The 18,575-nt window shown below is 44.2% G+C and overlaps 1 protein-coding gene across 4 annotated transcripts in view; it reads left to right on the top strand.

Annotated features, from left to right (window-relative positions):
* Positions 1–587: 587 nt before the first annotated feature.
* Positions 588–18,575, top strand: part of Crebl2 (cAMP responsive element binding protein-like 2) — a 50,454-nt gene continuing 32,466 nt past the window's right edge. Inside the window, exons 1-2 of one of the 4 annotated variants that reach the window (XM_011241329.3) lie at positions 588–810; positions 869–905. In XM_011241329.3, the coding sequence (XP_011239631.2) occupies positions 891–905 (15 nt within the window). In that variant the 5' untranslated portion in view covers positions 588–810; positions 869–890. Of the gene's footprint in view, positions 906–8,606; positions 8,733–18,575 lie in introns of all 4 variants that reach the window. The other 3 variants (XM_011241328.3, XM_030255356.1, NM_177687.3) reach the window with 3 other exon arrangements.

Consider the following 18,575-nt stretch of genomic DNA (forward strand, 5'->3'; position numbering starts at 1 on the left):
GTGTTGGGATGAAAAGACGTGTGCCACCGCTGTCTCACTTTTTGAGTATTGAATCTTGCGGGTACAAGATAACATTTGTGTACACGCTTTTGTGTGGTTGTGTGGCTCCGTTTCTTTTTGACTGAATACCTAGAAGTGGTTATATGGTAACTAATTCTTGTGTTTCATGTTCTGAAGAACTGCCCAATTTTTTTCCCAAAGCATCTGCCCCACTTTACCGCGGGCCGTCATGGGTGGGGAGAAGGCGAAACATTTGTCCTAGCTTTCCAAAAGAGGGTTTTCCAGTTCTCCACCTCCAGTTCGGCCTCCGCAGAGCCTCGAACAGTTTCCCTTCTCTAAAAGATCCGGGCCCTCCGCAACCAAAACATTATTAAAACTAAATGTTATAGGAAATAGTTCCGTCTTGATTCAGGCCCGCCTCCTGGGCGCTGCTAGGCCACAGGAAAACAGCCCGGGCAGCGGAGGCTACATGGACGTTGTAGTTCCTTTTCCAGTCGGTCGCTTAGAGAACACGCAAGGGAAAACTACAATTCCCAAAATGCCACTGTACTATGGCGGCCGAGGGGGCCAATCAGCCTGCAGAGCCCCGCCCCCCTCGGGTTGGGCCGCTTGCCAGTGCGTCTGTAAACACGCCGGGAGCCTGTCATGGGGCGGGAGGAGGAGGCGGTGGCCGAGCGGGGAGGTGCCTGGGGCAGCCTCCAGGGTCCGCTCTGCCATTCCTGAACTGGTCCGGGTCCCCGTGACCGTGGCTTCAGGGAAGCGAACTGTTAGGCGAAGGAGGAGGCAGTCAGAGCCATATCCCCTTCTTCCCCGGGGCGGGGGCCGGGCCTGGCCCGCTGAGGAGAGGGAGGGCCGGGAGGGCGTCGGGCCGGGCCGGCCTGTCTGCGGAGATGGATGACAGCAAGGTAAGTCCTGAGCTGGCCGCCGCCGCCTGCTTGTCGCCGCACGTAGTCTCGCCGCCCAGTCTCAGTTCAGAAGTCCACGCGAGCACTCACGAAACACCTGCCATAGATACCAGTGTGCCTCATGTCCCCTGGCGCCCCGCCAGGACATTGGGGAGCATCGGGCTGCAGTTTTCTAGCACGGGCCCTCGCCTTTGCAAAAATTTCACACTCTGTTAACAGTGTTTGCTAAGGATTCCAAGGAGTGCAAGCCCCCCTCTCTGACGTGCTGGTCGAAATAAGTGAAGAAACTACGGTGCTTTTTTTTTTTTTTTTCTTTTTTCCTTTTTTGCCCTGTTCTAGCCCCTCGCAGCGTTTTCCATTTAGGAGAGGTTAATTCGTGCGTCCCGAACTAGGCATAATCACCCTTGATGGTTTTCCCTCCTTCCCTCCATCAGCCTCGCTCACTCAATGCCCCGTTCATCTCACCAGTTCACTCCCCCAACCCTGAGCTATTTTCCTGGGGCTGGTTGAAACAGTTCCTGTTGCTATCAGGCCAGAGCGCCTGTAATCTAACCTCTAGAAACCTTTTTTTTTTTTTTTTTTTTTTTTTAGAAAAACAGTCGTTTTCTCCGGTTTTAATCCAACTTAGTGTCCTATATCCAGCCTTTCCCCCCTTTAATCTCTAGTGCACTTACTTTTATGACTATAAAATAGCACTCCTTAACTCATAGATTTGTGGTTCTGTCTTCTCATGTTACTCTTGCACTCTTGCTTCACATTCCATGAAGATAGGAGTGGTCAGAGAGTTTATCAATGTCTTACGATGTCTGGTAATTGGTCCTTTCATTTCAAGGAATCAAACATTTAAATTTGCCTTTTGTGGAGCCAGGTCTTATATAGCCCAGGCTAGCCTCAAACTCTCTCAGTAGTAGAAGATGGTATTCAACTGTCTTCCTGCCTCTTCCACCTGCTAAGGGCTGGGATGGCCAATGGGAACCTCATGTTTAGCATACATTTTGCCAATATTTAAATTAAGCCATTGCTTCCCTATGCCTTTCAAAGTCTAATTGTCATAATCTGCTATATTCCTTGGAAGAGCTTTTTCCTTTAGGTACCCTCTCCCTTTTTTCTCCATCTAACAAAATTTTGTTGCTCTTAAATTTGTTTTTTGTTTGTTTGTTTCATATATCCTCAGACAGGTGTGGGGGAAATCCAATTTCTCTTGGCCGGTTGCTTTATTCTTTATTAATGCTTCCCATTTATGTGACAGGCTCTGAGAAGTGATAGAAAGGAGAGCCTAGCACTGTAATCTGCCTCCTGGACACACCTAGGAGAACCAACTGCTTATGCAATAACAAACTCCTCCTGACAGGAAGTGGTATTTTCAAAATAGAAAGGGAGAGTTCTGAAAGTTTTCCAGGAAATATTTTTCCAGTCTTTGCTACCTTGATCTTTCAGTGTTGATTCTGAAATGAAGTCTGCAAACTATATCCATTCTCCTCCCAACATCTCACGGATACTGAAAGAATGTAGTAGTCTTCTTTCTCACCTGGAGACTTGCACATACTTTTACAGTTGTATAATATATAATTTTCAGTTATAGTCTTTTCCAGACCTTTGGTATATTCAACAGCTTTCTTAAGATCTCTAGTAGTTCCAACCAAAGTACATAGAATTTTAAAATACTTTACTTACCAAAAGATCACATACAGTTGTTGGTTTGTTTGTTTTTGAGGGGTGTTTGTTTTCAGAAAGAGTCTCTTGTAGCTTAGGTGGGCTTCCCAATTTTCAGTGAAGCCAAGAATGGCATTGAATCTGATCCTCCTCCTCCTACCTCTCCAGGACTGGGATTGCAGGCTTGTGCTTCCATAGTTGGCTATATGTGGGCATAGGGATTAAACCTAGCTAGGGCTTTGTGCATACCAGATAAGCACTCTACCAACTAGTTAAATCCCCAACTCCATAGAGGTTATTTCTGAAACTAGAACGTGATAGTGGGGTTAGGGGCAATATAAAATTTTATTTAGTAGTTGTCTTAGTTAGGGTTTTACTGCTGTGAACAGACACCATGACCAAGGCAAGTCTTATAAAGGACAACATTTAACTGGAGCTGGCCTCCAGGTTCAGAGGTTCAGTCCAGTATCATCAAGGCAGGAACATGGCAGCATCCAGATAGGCATGGTACAGGAAGAGCTGAGAGTTCCACATCTTCATCTAAAGGCTACCAGCCCCTAACAGTGCCACTCCTTGGGCCAAGCATATACAAACTATCACAGTAGTGTGTCTTAAGATGCTGTTTAAAATGACTGTTTGAAACAAAGACATTGAGATTGCCTAGAGGTACCTAGGCTTTGTTAATTATTATGTTCTAGGTGTGCTCACCAGCCAGCCCAGACGTACTGTTACAGCTAGGAAAGATAAGAGCATACAATAGAATTTGGGTGCTAGATTGATCACCTAGAAAGGATGGCTTGGAAAAGTGCCTAAGCAGCAGAATTTCCGAGATTTTTCCTAGATCTTTCATTAGAGTAGTAAAGAAGAAAAAACTCCCAAGTGGCTGCAGCTCTCAGAACTTCTACCTAGTCTTTTAAATGAGGCCAGTCCCTTCCTTGGAGACTTGTTCAAGCAGACTTTGAGATGGTAGATCTAAGAGTGTTTAGTACTGACTCTAACACACAGTCAGTACTCTGCAAACATGACCTTATCATCTTACCAAGCAAAGATGTCTGTGGGTTCTAATATCCTTGTTTTAGTCATTGCTAAGTGACATTTGTAGTCATGGTTACACTAGATAGTGCCCTAAATATACCCCAGATGGGACAAGAGGGGCATAATTGGATATAAAATGAACTTCAGCTTTGTCCTTACCTGTTGCATTAACAAAGGTCATTTTCTAAGGCCTCCTTCAAATCTTCCATCAGGAAGAAGTGTTGTTTGTATTGTTTTGAAAGCCTTTTTTTTTTTTGACCTACAGTCTTGAAAGGAAGTAGAGATATATTATTTTCAATCACAGAAGACTATTGCTTTTATTTTTGACTTTTATGTTTATTGAATGAATAGATTGAAATGTTCTAATCAGATGTGTTCTTACCAGTCTGAAAGCTGGTTAAAGACCTCTATGGAGTATTGCCCAGCCTGTCAATATAGCACACTTTCGTTGAAGGAGTTGCTCAGCTACTGGCTATAATGCTAATATGGGTCTGTTCCTTCTTCCTGTCCGCTCTGTGGTACACACTGTTCTGTAAACATGAGGTTTCTCACTCTCTGCTCACCTCTTTTGTACCCATCAAGGGTCTCTATCCTTATAGTAGTTCTGAACAGGTGCTGGTAAAGAGATTTAAATTCAAAACAAAGCCCTGACATTTAGACCCTGAAATTCTCTCCATTGCCCCTTAGCCATCCACTGCCACATTGGAGCCACCCTACTAGGAGTCTCACATAAGCCAGCAATCTGCTCCTGTTCCTAGCCACCACCTCCTCCAACACTTTCCACAATACCAAGATGGAAAAGCCAGCACATCTGAACAAATGTCTGACAGGAGATGTTAGTGTGCCTGCTTGCCTGTCCTGTCCACAAACTTGTGCAGGCAATCTGTCCATGAGCTTGGGTACTCCACAGTTTATTTGGAAACCAGAGTCAGGTATGGTGGCATGTGCCTGAAACCCCAGCACTTGGGGTATAGACAAGAATATCAGGAGATCAGGGCCATCCCCAGCTATACCTGGAGGTCAAGGCTAGCCACATCTGTTTCATTCTTCCTCCCTCACCCCCTGCCCTGCAAAAGAAACCTAAGTGAAATCTTAGTTAAGATGTTTTGCTTTTTAAGGGATTTGAAAACATTCCCTTGTTTGTTCTTTAATTTATCAAGTGTTTGTTACCTAGAGTGTGCCAGTGGTAAATGGTAGAGATGGGAATGAGTAAGAACTTATAGCTATTTTAAAAGAACTTTGCTGTGGGTGAGGCAGACAGCTAGAAGAGTAACTAGAGCTGAGACGAGAAATGAAGGTGATGGTCAGGCATGATGGCTCACACCTGTGATCTCACGGCCCAGGCAGTCCATGCATGGTGGCACCAGCCTTCAATCTTAGGCAGAAGCAGGTAGATCTAGGTTGCAAGTTCCAGGCCAGCCATGGCTATGTACTGAGACCCTCTGTCAAATAAAATAAAGGATTTCAAGGTTATTGTCATTTTGAGGCTGGTCTGGGAACACATGAAACCCTTCTTAAATAGAAAACAAAAACAAAACAAAACAAAAAACCCACACCCATGCGTACCAGGAACAGTTTCAGAAGAGTGATAGGGCAGAAGCCAAACCATGTCCAACTGTGGAAGACATAGATAGCAGAGAAGCACACGCAGTCAGTATAGACCATGAGACCGAGACAGGCATTGCTAAGGTCCACACAGAGTTATCTGTACCGTGCTACTCAGCTCCAGGGTCAAACAGAATCATGGTGTGTGGCCCCAAGGTAGACCTTGGTGAAAATGGGAATGTGGGCATTATTGCTGGGTTTTAGAGATGCCTGCCTGCATTTTTTTCTTTATCCTGACAGGAGAGACTTAACAGAAAGGTTAGCAGCAGGAAGACATGGTTACACTCTCTTGCTTTCTGAAACTCTGGTTAAAAAAAAAAAGTCCCGAGCCACACAGTAGGGAAGTCCCTCAGAGCCCAGAGAGACACTCTCCTGCCATTTCTTTTCTTTAAGGTGGGGAAGGGCAGTGGCTAGGACATAGCTGTATTTTATCCAGTAGGCAGTGTGCCACGTTGCTTTGCGGCAGCACTTCGTAAAGTGGAATATAACAACTGGATCGTTAATGAGTTGTCTTAAAAACGAGCATTATTAGCCAGAGATGTAATTCTAGCATTTGAGAAGCCAAGGCACAAGAATGTTGTGAGTTCAAGGCTATTCTAGAATCCATAGTGAATTTAGGTCAGCTTGAACAATTTCAAACAAAAACCCCAAACCGCTAGAGCATTTAAATGTAAATGCATGTATAAAAGATGGCAAAATAGTGTTTTACAGTATTTAGTCAAAGTGGATATTGAGTATATTTCTGCCTCTTCCTGCAAGCCACCTGAAGTGACCTGTGAAAATGGTTCACTGTTCTCTTTACCCAGACACCTTAAAAAATTATGGAAACCAGGAGGCTCAAATCAACCAGGGGCTGGAGAGATGGTTCAACTTGTTAAGAGCACCTGAGTTCAATTACCAACACCCACAGGGTGACTTATAGACTTATAACCATCTAAACTCTAGTTCCAGGGAATCCAATGCCACTTCTGGCCTCCAAGGATATCAGCCACTCATGTGGTACACAGACTTAGATGCAGGTAAAACATCCATAAGAATAAAAAAATAGAGAAAACAATTTTTTTTTAATTGAGGAGCATTTTAACTTTTTTTTTTTTTTAATTTTAAGTCTTCGTGTTCACTTTAAGATCACCTGTGTAACTGCCCAGGGCATCAGAGATGTACTTAACTGAAAAACTACCCAGTGCCTGAAAGATGGCACTTTAAAGAAGCAGTGTCCGTATAATAGTACAGCTGGTAGTTATGCCAGGCCAGACACTAAGACTGCACACAGGGTCAGTGGCCCAAGAAGAGTGCTGATTTTTTTACTGCACATGGTTAAAAGTTCAGAGAGTAATGCTGAACTTGAGGGCTTAGGTGTAGGTTGTCTCATCACTGAGCATCCAGGATGCATCTTTAAACCCATCCTGCCTCATGGAGATGATCCTCACTGAAAATGAACAAGTTGTTCCCAAGCCAGAAGAGGAGGCTAGGGAGAAGAAAAGATATTCCAGAAGCAACCAAAGCAACAAAAACTTCCAGCATGGGAACATATCCAACATAAAAATATGGAAACACAAATTGTTTTTGTTTCTTAAGGAATGGATTTCCCTCTTACCTGAAAACAATGAGGACAGGGGTGTCCATGTGAAGGGATGCGGCTTCATGAGATAGCACAGAGGACTCCTCACTCAAGGCTCAGCTTACAAACAGTGGTTTCTCCTGCACATCCTGCTTAACCAAGAAAAAAGTGTATTCTCTTTTCTCAAAAGACTGAAGGTACATACTCTAAGAGTCTTTGGAAGAGGATGAGGGTCCCTGATTTTGAGAAACCCAGTAAGTTCCTAAAGAACACACAACTACAGTCATGTGCCTGCTTGCTGCAGAAGTTACAGCTGCTCACTGAAGCCTGAGCTGTCCAAGATATCATCATCAGGTCTTGCTTGAAGACTGGTTTCTTTCCGTCTCCCTTGGATGAATCTTAATTCTGGGCTTTTTAAATCTCCTGATTAGATCATTTAGGATTCTCTTGGTCATAACACTCTCATATGTTTCTTGTTCTTTGTGGCAAATTAGTGGATGAGGGCTTTGTGCATGCTAACCAGGTGCTCTTCTGAGCGGTGTCCTCAGCCTATGTGAGTTTTTTCTCCCTGCAGTATATCAAAGGATTACCTTGAACTCCTGAGACCTGTATTCTACATAAGCTTCCAGGTGCCATATTGATGCTTCCCTTTCTACTGGTCCTCTCACTTTCAAAGGCATTACATTTGTGTAGAAGGAGGTGCACATATGCCACTTCACACATGTAGAGGAAAGGTCAAACGACAAATTGTGGGAAGTTCTCTCTTTCCTCCAAATGCGTTCCAAGGATTGAACTCAAGTCCCCTGACTGGGGAGCCGTGCAGTCTGCCCCCATGTTGTTGTTTTAAATAAAAGCTTTATTGAAAGATAATTCATACATCATATATTCACGTCACATATAAATTATGTGATTTGCTTTTTAGTATGTTCATAGGGTTATGTGACAATCACCACTAATTTCATTATATTTCTGTCTTATGAACGAGCTAAAGCATCCATACAATGCAGTGTTAGACAGTATAAAGAAAACATACTAAGGTACGAAAGGCTCCATAGAGTGACTTAAGGCTCCTGGAGCCTTAAATGTGAATTATTGAGCAAAAGAAGTCAGTTTGAAAAGGATGCATATGTATACTACTAACTGTATGACAATCTGGAAAAAAGAAAAAGTTGGAAACAGAGAAGCCATCAGTGATACCAGGGCTTCAGAGGAGAAAAGAGTAGGTGGAGCACAGAGGATCTTGAGGGAGGAACTTGTCCGTGTGATACTGCATTATCAGGCAGTGGTGGTGTGCTTTTGTCAAAACACACACGGACACTAGTGTGAACTCAGTTCAGCATTAGCTTACCGGTGTTAACCAGTGTCCCATCCTATTGCATGATGCTATGAGTGCCTTTGCCCCCCTGTAATTGGGTTGTCTTTTCATTATTGACTTTGGAGAATTCTTCAGTGTGCTGGGTACAAGTCCTTTACCTTAAATGTGACTTGAATATTTTCAACTCTAATGTGAGTTGTCTTCTTACCTTCATAATGTCTCTAAAGCGCAGAGTTTGTAATGAAGTTCAGTGAGTAATCTTTTTGGCTGCTCGTGAGGCCAGAAGAGGATATTGGATTCCCTGGAACTAGAGTGACTCACCTGTTCTGAGCCGCCACGTGGGTCATAGGAACCAAACCTGGGTCCTCTGGAAGTGCCACAGTGCTCATAGCATAGGCACTGTGCTCTATCTTCAGTGCTAGACGTGCTTTCTGATTTTCCTCGATAGTGAACAGAATAAAAACACAATGGCTCTTTGTATGTAGATCTTGTGTTCTCTAACCTTGCTGTACTTACTCATTTGCTCTAATAGTTTTTGTGTGGATTCTTTTGGATCTTCCACATACAAGATCATGTTATCTACAAACAGACAGTTTGGCGTTTTCATCCTCCATCTCAACTGCCTTCGATTGCTTTTTCTTCCTGTTGACTAAGAATGGTAAGAGAAGACATGGTCCTTGTCTCACTTCTAATCTTTGGCAGAAAGCATTCTGTCTTTCTTCACCAACTATGATGTTCGCTGTGGGTGTTTTATAGATGACCTTTATCAGATTGAGAAAGTTCCCCCTGTAATTTTTGCTGTATAGTTTTATCATGTAAAGGCCTTAGAATTTTGTTTTTAAAAAATTGAGCGCTAGTGTCTGAGAGGAGCATGAGGAGGTAGCAGCTGCTGGATGAAGCTTCTCTGGCCTAATTGTAATCGATGAGGATGCTCTTCTGAGACTAAGTGAGGCGGCCATGGCTGCTGAACACTTCGGAAAGAGAGAATGAATTTATCAAGATAAAAAAATAAGAGCTTTTGAGGAGTCAAAGGCAATGAAAATCCCAGTACTAGGGCTCCTACCAAACCCCAGGACTGCTCCAGTGATGGTGCTAAAGCTGGAGGGCGTCAGGCTTAGAGCAAAGACTGGCAGGAGTAAGACTAAACAGGCGCCATGCTTCAGGCGCAAGCAGGCTTCTATCCAGTTCCGCATCAGCTGCAGCTCAGGAAGCTCCAGTCTGACCCACAGCTCCTCTGGCTCCTGAGACCTCCTTAGTGCCTGCACATGTCAGGCACTCCTGCTCTGAATCCAAGCCACCTGAAAGAGGACAAGGCTAAACCCACCAAAATGCACACTGAGAGACTCAACATGAATGTGACCAAGGCTCACACCAAGGAGATAGATTCCACCTCTGGGAAAATCAAATGATTGACATGCCTAGAGAAAGGATGCATCCTCATCTTTCCAAAGGCTACATGTAGAATTTGAGAATCCAGGTGAAGCTGAGGAGTGGCTGAAACACAGATGGAGGCCGGGGGATCACTGCTACTGCTGTTTGTCTCCTTGGCCTTGGCCTTGGCCACTCTCTTGGCAGTTCAACCCTAGAGGAGAAGGCTGTGACTGCCTCCCATGTGGTACAGATCACCCCCATGGATGAAGAGGCTCAGATGCCCTGTGCTCTTGACACCACTGAAGCCCTGCCTCCCATTTATCCATCACTTAGGTTCTGCTCAGCTAAGTTCCATCCCCTCCCTAACCACACATTTGGTTGGGAAAGGTCCCTCCCGTGAGCAGACTTCTAAGGCAGCAGTTGAGACATCTGTCTGCAGAGATGCTGTGTGTGTATGTGTGTGTGTGTTTATTGTATAGTCTATACCATACAAAAGATTTTGTAACTTTTTAGCATTTTGGATAAGGCTGTGTTTGAATTTTATGTAAAAGAAGTGGATAAGCCTATGTCTTAGTCAGGGTTTCTATTCCTGCACAAACATCATGACCAAGAAGCAAGTTGGGGAGGAAAGGGTTTATTCGGCTTACACTTCCATACTGCTGTTCATCACCAAGGAAGTCAGGACTGGAACTCAAGCAGGTCAGAAAGCAGGAGCCGATGCAGAGGCCATGGAGGAATGTTCTTTACTGGCTTGCTTCCCCTGGCTTGCTCAGCCTGCTCTCTTATAGAACCCAAGACTACCAGCCCAGAGATGGTCCCACGCACAAGGGGCCTTTCCCCCGTGATCACTAATTGAGAAAATGCCTTACAGTTGGATCTCATGGAGGCATTTCCTCAACTGAAGCTCCTTTCTCTATGATAACTCCAGCTGTGTCAAGTTGACACAAAACTAGCCAGTACAGCCTATAATTAAAATGAAAACTGAATCTTGAAAAAAAACTTTGAGTATATGGTTGTAGGATTGGGGTGGGGGAGTTGTTTATTTGACATTGTGTCTTGTGTAGCCCAGAATATCCTTGAACACCCCCCCTTTCTCTCTCTCCCTCTTTTTCCTGTTGATATGATGTTTTATAAAAGATCTCTAGATAGTAAAGTGGGCTTTATTCCAAGGATAAATCCCTTTTTATTTGCTCCTGAATCCGTTTTACAGATTTTATCCATTCATTTTTGTGTGTTGTTACTGTTTGTTTGGGGGACTTGTTAGTGTTTGTGTCCGTGTACATGTGTGTGTGTGTGTGTGTGTGCAGCTGCACATGTAACTGTCCCCTTCCGTCACACTCCATCTAGTTCTCTGAGGCAGGTTGACTCTCTGGCTCAGTAGATTTCTCTCGAATCTGGAGCTCATATTTTCTCAGTCAGGCTAAAAGGCAGCAAGAACCAGTGATTTTCCTGTCCTGTGAGCCCAAGCTGATCTCATACTCAATCTGTAGATAAGGATGACCTTGACCTTCTAATCCTCCTACCTATACTTCCCAAATGTTGGGATTGCAGACCTGTGCCAGCACGTCCAGTTAATGTTATGCTGGGAAAAACCCAGGCTTCTGCCAGATAAGCACTCTACCAGCTGAGCTACAGTCTCAGCCCATTTTTCTTGTTTTTGAGACAGAGACTCTGTAACCCAGCCTGGCCTTGAACATGTGATTCCCCCTGCCTCTGCTTCCTGTGTTCTAGAATTACATCCCTGGCTCCTTTTAGTATTAGCCTCATTGGAATTGTTCTTTCCTTGTACAGTTTCTTGATAGAGTTTGTTGGTGTTAATTATTTCATTTTAGTGTTCAAGGAAGGGTCTCATGTAACCTGGACTGGCCTTAACTCTGATCTTGAATGATACCTCCTAAGTGCTTGGGTTATAGACACGGGCTACTATGCCCAGCCTAAATGTTCATTCTTTAAATGTTGGTATAATTTACTGATGGAGTTGCCTGAAGCTTGCTTTTCTCTGAAAAAAAAATATATATACATACATACATACATACATACATACATATATATATATGTATGTGTGTGTGTAAAACTAACTTAGACTACTTGTTACAGGTCTATGAGATGCATTTTGTTCTTAAGCCTGCTTGGCTAAGAGCTCCCTGTTCATGTTCATTGCAGTTCATTGCAGTCTCTTTTTTGCTTTGGCTCCCCATTTCTGCTCTTTTTCTAGCTTCTGAAGTGGAAAGTTGGGTTATTGATTTTAAAGCTTTCTTTTTAATGTTTATGTGGGGATAGTCCTCTGAACAGCAGTCAGTTATATCACATAAGGTTTGGTATTTTGTTTTTCATTTTCATTCATCTTTGTACTGGCTGGTTTTGTATGTCAACTTAACACAGGCTGGAGTTACTACAGAGAAAGGAGCTTCAGGTGAGGAAATGCCTCCATGAGATCCAACTGTAAGGCATTTTTTCAATTGGTGATCAAGGTGGGAGGGCCCCTTGTAGGTGGTGCCATCTCTGGGCTGGTAGTCTTGGTTCTATAAGAGAGCAGGCTGAGCAAGCCAGGGGAAGCAAGCCAGTAAAGAACATTCCTCCATGGCCTCTGCATCAGCTCCTGTTCCCTGACCTGCTTGAGTTCCAGTCCTGACTTCCTTGGTGATGAACATCAATGTGGAAGTATAAGCTGAATAAACCCTTTCCTCCCCAACTGCTTCTTGGTCATGATGCTTGTGCAGGACTAGAAATCATAAGTAAGACAATCTTAAAGGGGGTTTTTGTAATTTTTATAATTGCAATATAATCTGTTTCTCAAAATAGTTTTCTAATTTCCTAGTCTTCTCTGGCTATTAAGAAATATTTTGTCAGGTACTGGTGACACAGCCCTTTAATCCCAGCACTTGGGAGGCAGAGCCAGGTGGATTTTTGTTGAGTTAAAGTCAGCCTGGTCTATAGAGCAAGTTCCCAGACAGGGTTATACAGAGAAACCCTCTCAAAAAAACACACAAAAAATTTTTTTTTCTAAGTCAAGCTAAAATTAAGTTTCATGACTTTTAGAAAGTAAATAACCTAGGACAATGTCCTAATTCTGAGTATAGAGTAATAAGTATATAGCATGATTAAAGGGGTGGGATTTGGGTTTGTTTGTTTGTTTGTTTGTTTGTTTGTTTGTTTTTCGAGACAGGGTTTCTCTGTGTTGCCCTGGCTGTCCTGGAACTCACTCTGTAGACCGGGCTGGTCTCGAACTCAGAGATCCGCCTGCCTCTGCCTCCCGAGTGCTGGGATTAAAGGCGTGCATTACCATACCCGACGGGATTTGTTTTTTTGAGACAGGGTTTCTCTGTGTAGTCCTGGCTTGGAACTTACTCCATAGACCAGGTTGGCCTTGAACTCAGAGATCTACCTGCCTCTGCCTCCCTATGCTGGGGTTAAAAACGTATGCCACCACTACTCAGCTAAAGGAAAAAATGATAGAACCATAGTTAGCAGACATGAATCTATAAATCCCAGCAGGAGGGTCACTTCAAATTTGAGTCTGATCTATATAGTTGTCCTGACTAGCCAGAAAGGGAAAGAAATTTAGTCAATGTTAATACTTTTTTTAAAGATTATTTTTATGTGTGTGTGGGCAGGTGCACATATGTAGGGGTATACATGTTGGGGGGTGAACATGGGGGTGTGCACATGTGTGTGTCTGTGGGGATGCACATATGTGTGTATGTTTCCACAGAAGCAGTAAATTCCTAGAGCTGGAATTACTAGCAATTGTGAGCTACCTGAGTGGGACTGGAAACCAAACTCAGGCCCTGTGTAAGACTAATACATGCTTTTAACATCTCTCCTGACCCTGCCCAGATACATGAATGGCTAATGAAATGCACAGAGTTCAGGTGTTAAAGCAACTGATATACTAACCTATATTTGTATAATACTTTGGTTTTGCAAACTATTATAATGTATTCTAAAGCTTGAGGTCATGTTCAACAATCCTCTTCTACTAACCACTACCTAGAACACTGATGTACTTAGTTACACACCATGGCTGCTACAAAAAGCTCACACTTTGGCCACTGCAGAAACAGTTAAACTGGAACAGTAGTGGCCATATGGCATTAACCTGATTGTATTGATAACAAAGTACAGAACCTCCCAATTAATTTACTATGTCTTTCAACTTTAAGAAAGGAATCCCTGGAGTTGAAAAGATGACTCAGCAGTTAAAAGCGTTGGCTGCTCTTTCAGAGGACTCTCAGGTTTGATTCTCAACACTCACAACTGCCTTTAACTCCAGTTCCAAAGGGACCCATCACCCTTTTCTAGTCTTCACAAGTATTGGGCACACAGTGTTGGGCACACACACAATGGGTATATGCAAGCAAAGTACCCATTCACAAAAAGCAAAATAAATGAAATTCAATAATTACATATTTTGCTATGAAAGCTAAATAGATACTTATGATTTTTGCTTGATTTTTATGATGGTTGTGATAGATTTAATTCAGAATTCAAAGAAGACTGCTGTACACTCTGTTGTCTTGCTGGCTTCTCAAAGGCAGCCATCTCTGAATTAACTAGAGCATCAGTATGTAAGGCAATGGATTTAGCACCATGTGATTGCTGACTCCCTGCCCTGTCATGTCACATGGCTTGCCTTCTCTTTCTAAGAATTGTTATTGTGGTAAGTGTGTGAAAAGAAAGATGAAGAGAGCACACTTGTGACAGGGCCTGCATATGCAGGTCAGAAGTCAACTTTTGAGGAGTTGATTTTCTCCTTCCATCCCACCATACAATTCAGGGATTGAATTCAGGTCATCAAGTTTATGCAACAAGTACCGTTACTCTGTGTCATCTTACCAGGCTCGCTTGCTTCTTCCTTCCTTCCTTCCTTCCTTCCTTCCTTCCTTCCTTCCTTCCTTCCTTCCTTCCTTCCTTCCTTCCTTCCTTCCTTCCTTCCTTCCTTCCTTCCTTCCTTCCTTCCTTCCTTGATAAGGTCTCCATATGAAGAAAGCCCAGTCTGCCTTCAAATTCCTGAGCTTGCTTAGTTACTCGAGTGCTGAGATTACAGACACATGCTATACACCTCTTTCCTCTCTCCTCTCCTCTCTTCCCCCCTCCCCCCTTCTGTATGTGTCTTTTGAGACAGGGTCACATTCTGGGTAGCTGCAGTTGATCTTGAACTCAAAGCAGTCCTCTTGCCTTGGCCTCCTGAATTGAATACAGCATGTTCCACCATGCCTGGCTCTATATTGCATGTACCATGTGTATTCGAGGCAAGTGCTCTACCACTGTGCTTTGTCCCTGGCCCTGTATATTGCTTTCTAAAAACTCACAGTCACAGATGTAATGCAAGATGCATTCAAACCATTGTTTTAAGCTTGGGTAGTTTATTAAGTATAAGCACCATCTAAAATTTCATAATGCTGAGGTCACTGAGGCCATTCTGCAATGTCTCACAAACATTTGGCCCTGGAAAGCTTTCTGAGGAATGTATGGTTATACTGGAATGTAAACATGATGGTACAGACCTAAAAGTGTTCACAGACCCGCTTTTGAAAAGTTGAAACTTACCAGGGCAAAGTATTAAAGTAGCTGGCTTCTTAGATATTTATGTTTTAAGCCAGGCGTGGTGGCACACTCCTTTAATCCCAGCACTCGGGAGGCAGAGGCAGGCGATTTCTGAGTTCGAGGCCAGCCTGGTCTACAGAGTGAGTTCCAGGACAGCCAGGGCTGTACAGAGAAACCCTGTCTCCAACCCCCCCCCCCAAAAATTTATGTTTTACATACAGGTATATGCATCAAGTGCGTGCAGTGCCTACAAGTGCAGCCAGAAGAGAACATTGGATTCCCAGGGACTAGAGTTACAGATGATAAGCCACCGTAGATGTGCTGGGAATCAAACTCTGGTCCTTTAGAATAATAGCCAGTGCTCTTAACCACTGAGCCATCATGCCAGTCCCCAGCTAGCTCCTAATATGGTACCAAGTGGAAATGGTACTGTTTCCCCCACAGCTCTGGAGTAGTCTGTCTCCTTTCTAAGCTGTCCTGTAAGATACTAGAGGCCATGGTTAGCCATCATGATAGAAGTGGAATTTGATAAGGGTATAAAAGTGGCCTGTTTGTTTTAAAGGTTGGAGGGTGTTATGTTTTTAGGGTTTTTGTTTTTGTTTTGTTTGCTTGTTTGTTTCTTAGGGCTGAGGCTCTGTATTGGAACTCCAGAACCAATAAGTAAATGAATAAATAGGGTTTTTGTTTGTTTGTTTTATTTTGTTGTTTGTTTGGTTTAGGTTTATTTTGAGTCAAGGTCTCACTATGTAACCCTAGCTGGCCCAGAATTCACAGAGGTCCGCCTACCTCTTCCTAAAGTATACTGGGATTAAAGGCATGTGCCACAACACTGGCCTTAGTTTTTAAAAAAATCTAACCATTATACTTAGTGGTCCAGTTTTTATAGTGTACTTGGCATTGTTGTATGTGATACCAATAATGGTCATAGATAAACAAATAAGTATTGTCCTTTAGCTTGGTTGCCTTGCAGACTTAGATTTATTGAAGTGATTGACTGCTGGTGTCTTATTTTACACCTCTTTTAGAATCATCTGAAAAGCATTCAGTACATTGAGGGTATAAATGTGCATTCATGAGAGTGATTGTGTGGGTGGAAATGAGCTTGAACTCAGGACTTTATACAAAATAGGGCTCTACCACTAATCCCCAACTCTGTCCCTGAGCTACAGATACAGCCTTACTCTAAAGGTGGTTTTCAGAGAAAATGGGACATCATTCAGTTTTGTCAAGTAGAGATGGAGAATCTAATTGTGGAAATGTTTGAAGAGCTCTGAAGTAGTAAGGCAATGTTAGGGTTTGTAAAAACTGGATCCAACGGGCCTTCCCCAAGAAAGGTGTGAAGGCATTGCTGGAGTGTGACCTCCAAGGTGGCTTGGTTTCAGAACTAACCTGGGGGGGGAGGGGCGTTCTTTGCCAGTCTCCTGATAATTGTGCCTAAGCAATTAGCGAATAGCAGATCTGGAGAGCCTGTCTGTGACACAGGTGGAAGCAGGTGGAAACCTGAGCTAGTCTGGGGCAGTAATAACCAGTTTCTAGAGGCTGGACACGATGACTGAAAACTTCAGGGGCATCTTCTGTCTTCCTATGGGCTCAGTACATCTATGGAGTGAGCTTATAGCTAAGTTGCTTAGAAACATCATATATATCTACTGTAGGGTTTATGGTATCCTGCGTCCAGGACACGGGAGTTTGACTACGCTTAACCCACTCCAATACCAGGGGCGGGGGTGGGGTGGGGTGGGGGAGAGGAGCAGATGTCAGGCTATGGGAAGCCAGGGGACACCACTGGGTGAGGAGGGGGAGTGCAGTCTGAGATCCAGGGGACACTAAGCTGGCTCAGTGGTCCTGGGCCTGCAAGGAGGCCAGGCCGTCTGGTTCTCAGGCTCTTGGGCACCCAAGCACTGCTGGGAGCCTCAGAAGAGCTGGATCTAGCCTGGGGCCAAAGGGGAAAATGGGAGTGCTCCGGCTGGGTCCTGCAGGGGTAGTGTCCTTGGCTTGTTCTGTGGGTGGTTTGGCTTAGTGGAGGCGGTGACTGGGAGGGCTGAGAGGCCTTCCTGCGGGAGATTAGAAACTGGCTCTTTAGGTGAAGGCCTGCTCCATTGCTCCCCAAAGCAGATCGCAACAAAAAGAGACAATCCATGGATTTAAGACACTTATCGTCATGGTGGAAAGTGGATGAATAAAACAGTACCCTACCTCTCAGGGCAGGCCTGAGGTTAAATATATTTTGCAGGGGAGGAGTGTCTGGGAAGGGAAGTTTATTGGCTAAGCCTCCATGCCTTTAGATACCTCATAAAATGGAAATCTGACTGGGCAGTGGTGGCACGCACACCTTTAATCCCCATACTTGGGAGGCAGAGGCAGGCAGATTTCTGAGTTCTAGGCCAGCTTGTTCTACAGAGTGAGTTCCAGAACAGCCAGGGCTACACAGAGAAACCCTGCCCCACCCCCCAAAAAATGGAGATCTGTCTTGAGGCTATGTGACCACAGGTCACATCCTCTACCTTTGGAGGGGCTTGGGGCATTGCCCTTATGTGACTGATGGCCACAGATCTATGGAGGGCTGTGGCTCATGTCAGGAGCCTATTGTTTGGGAACCAGGCAAAATGCCTGCCATCCCTCAGGGTCATCAGGGTTTCCAACCAGGAACCAGGCTGCCTTTCATGGTCCTACAATCTATATATGATTTAATGTAGGCATTATATATTTTGTCTAATTGTAAATTTTTAAAATTTAAAATTAAAAAGGGAGTAAGTATGCACGCACACAGGTAATAACTCATACCTGTAAACAGGTTCACAGCCGAGGGCCCCAGAACTTGCCACCCATGACCTTGTGCCTAGGCCAGTGAGGAAGGACACTGCTCAGGTGTCATTAGCACAGCAGCCATCCCTTCCAGCAGCTGCCTCCTAGAATCCTATGACCAGTAACCTGCCCACTGGGCTCCTCACCCAGCTACAGCTCCTGTGGAAGTACCCAGGGGGAAACTACCCTTGCACTGGGGTCTCCCTAAGGCCAACCACAGCCACTAATGTGCCAGCTTCTTCTTCGGGAAGTCCATCCTCTCATGCCTAGCCACAGTGTTGGAGTTTCCTGAGTAGTCAGCAGATCCCTCCAGGCCTCCAGAAGCCTGATCACCCATGGCCTTGCTCCTGAAACTGAAACATTCTGGCCAGGCTAATACCAGGATGCCATCTTGAGCTGGCAGCACCACCAACTAGCCCACGGATTCCGTGATGCTAGGCCAGAGCTCTGCCCGCCCACCCCACCAGTAAAATAGGCAAGCTGCTGCAGCAATAGACACCAGCAGGAGCTGGAGAGAGCCCTTCTTCTCTCACACCATTGACCTTTCCTGAACCCTTGCACCTGCCTTGCACCAAGCAATGAATAAACTCCCAGTAGCCATCCTTAAAACAAAACAAAACGAAAGTACCTTAAAAATAGACATGAGATTAAACCTGTTCATTGCCATGCCAAGCAAGGAAGTCCTCATTTGTTAACTTTCTTATGTTGAAATCATGATAAACTAGGGCTGGAGAGATGGCTCAGTGGTTAAGGGTACTTGTTCTTCTAGATGGCCCAG

This window comes from Mus musculus, chromosome 6, assembly GCF_000001635.26.
Source record: "Mus musculus strain C57BL/6J chromosome 6, GRCm38.p6 C57BL/6J".
NCBI classification, from domain to species: domain Eukaryota; kingdom Metazoa; phylum Chordata; class Mammalia; order Rodentia; family Muridae; genus Mus; species Mus musculus.